Source organism: Nansenia antarctica (assembly GCF_963989245.1).
Source record: "Nansenia antarctica genome assembly, chromosome: 2".
Taxonomy (NCBI): Eukaryota; Metazoa; Chordata; class Actinopteri; order Argentiniformes; family Microstomatidae; genus Nansenia; species Nansenia antarctica.
In genome coordinates, this window is record NC_137675.1 from 50189851 (window position 1) to 50192350 (window position 2500).

A 2500-nucleotide genomic window follows, 5' to 3' on the forward strand; every position below is an offset into this window, starting at 1 on the left:
TAGAGGAGTATCAAATCTCTCCCCACCCGCCTCCTCCTGAAAAAGCCCTGACCTCTGGGTTTCTGTGTGTGTGTGTGTGTGTGTGTGTGTGTGTGTGTATGCTTGTTGTGTGTGTGTATGGTTGTGTGTGTGTGTGTGTATGCTTGTGTGTGTGTGTGTGTGTGTGTGTGTGCGTGTGTGTGTGTGTGTGTGCGCGTGCGTGCGTGTGTGTGTGTGTGTGTGCATAGGGTGGACAGGTGTGACTCAGCACCTGACAATGATGCACTTAAACCAAGGACACAGCAACACCAACGGGTTCATAAACCGCAATCAATTTGATTAACCCACCAACCACTTACTCCCTTTTGTCTGGTATTATTCACAAACTGGTGCTTGATACAACAAAATACATACAAAATACTCAACCGAAATCACTGTAAATTGTGTGTCTGTGTGTGTGTGTGTGTGCACATAATTCACTTTCCAAATGTCGAAATCAATTCAAAATGTTTCAATTAAAAGTGTTTGCGTATGTGGGGGTTCGTTGGTGCGTGTGTGTGTATGTGTGTGTGTGTGTGTGTGTGTGTGTGTGTGTGTGTGTGTGTGTGTGTGCGTGTGCGTGTGTGTGTGTGCGCGTGCGTGTGCGCGTGCGTGGCAGGCAGGCGGGGGTCGGGAGGAGGGTGGAGAGGTGGAGGGGACGGAGATGTCCTTCAGTTACAGCACTCAACAATTGTCGCACGGCCCCTGGGGAGGAGAGATCAGAACAAGCGCGGAGCCCGTGGGAAGAGCTGCGTAGAGAGCTGAGCCGTCGACGAGACACCAAAGAAGCCGAAACAGACAGGAGAACGTCGCTTAGCGGATTCAACGTTTCTTCCACTGACAGGTAAGACAAGCGGACATTTAAGTATTCTATTTTGATACATACATAGTAATAACCACATCACCCTACATCTGACATGACAGTTTGCAGCCTAAACTACGCAGTATACACTGTTGTGCAGCCTTTCCACGTTCGAGGCAGTCTAATACGGATTTCTAAATTATTTTGCTGTGTAAAGTCTAGTTTTGTTCATGGTTGAGGATTCTGGATGGAAATAATTCATCGCAAACGTTTATGGTGTTTGCTGGCATTGGCGAGATTTTTAAAAATGGTTTCATTTTATCTAGGTTTTGGTTCGGTTGGTGTTCAGTTAAGTTATTGGTGAAATGATTTAAATGATTTCTTTTTTTTCTGCATTGGTTTCCTCCTATTTTGGTCTTACGATGTCTAAAATAACTGCAATAAAAACATACAACAGCTTTCTGTAAAACTCCAAGTCCACGTTAGAATAGAAGCAAACATGTTACTGTTTTTATTCAGTTCTGTGTCGTTTCACCTCGTGAACATGGCCTATTTGAGACATTAAGTCGAGGGGATTTCCATCGGTTAGTGTAAATACATGCTTAGTTTTACCCTTGGGTCAGATTAAACTATTAGCAGGGGCAATGTCATCCTTCTGAGTCCCCCTAATTAGGCTTGATTTTTACTACGCTCCCACGCAGAGCGGACACGGTATTGAATACAGACTGTGTTCGATCAACAGGATTACCAAGGATTTATGCTGGTTAAGTAAACGGTCCTTGTTTGATATAAAACGTATATTTATAATAGTGTCTTGTTTAGCCTATATATATTAATATTCAGACGTGTTGTATCGACTATGGTCACTCTGTCCTATTCTTGTAGTACGATGATATAACTTTTCTTTTCTCTCAGTAAGATACTGACCATCTCTCCGTCTGCTGTCCAAGGTGCTGATTTTAACTGTCCGTAGGCCAGTTGCAGGTTGAAGACATGGCTATCACGACAAACTCCATGCCATTGGTTTGTGCATATTTGGTGGCTGCGTTGATTGGTCATACGTTGTGTTTGGAGGGGGCGTGTCTACAAGACGGTAAACACAAGGCCACGCCCAGTCCAGAACCGCACCTGAAGGAGTGCAGGCTCTATGCTGAGAGTGAGTGATTGTTTTTATTGACACATTCTACCCGGTTTACTGAGCTACAATAAAGAGTGAAAACAATATACCAAGCATCCTCAGTCCCATGAGATAATAGTAATCAATACAGTGAAACGTTGCTCCAATCTCAACCCCTGACGGGTAACGGTCCTGTTGTGTGTGTTGTCTCACCAGACACCTGTTGCACAGAGGAGAACATCCAGGACCTTGTGGCTCCTACGACCAGCAGTAAGATCACCCCCTGGGACAAGTGTGGCAATCTGAGCCCAAAGTAAGGCCCGCCTAACTGTTTCAGCTGACTCATACATACCATGTCGTTGAACGCGACAAACAACCTCAGATATCTATCGAACACAGGATCTCTAACGCCCCCCCACCATCTCTCTCCAGGTGTGAGGGCTTCCTGAAGCGCGTAGCCTGTTTCTACCGCTGCTCCCCGGACGCGGCCCGCTGGCCACACCCCCGCCGGTCCTCCATCCAGGCGGTGCCGCTGTGCCAGAGCTTCTGCCGCGACTGGTGAG

The 2500-nt window shown here is 46.3% G+C and overlaps 1 protein-coding gene across 1 annotated transcript in view; it reads left to right on the top strand.

The window, feature by feature from the left end:
- Positions 1-752: 752 nt before the first annotated feature.
- Positions 753-2500, top strand: part of rtbdn (retbindin) — a gene marked incomplete at its 3' end in the record, with an annotated part of 9573 nt that continues 7825 nt past the window's right edge. The window contains exons 1-4 of the mRNA XM_080524064.1: positions 753-862; positions 1771-1976; positions 2154-2250; positions 2370-2495. Of these exons, the coding sequence (XP_080380190.1) occupies positions 1814-1976; positions 2154-2250; positions 2370-2495 (386 nt within the window). The 5' untranslated portion in view covers positions 753-862; positions 1771-1813. The remainder of the gene's footprint in view (positions 863-1770; positions 1977-2153; positions 2251-2369; positions 2496-2500) is intronic.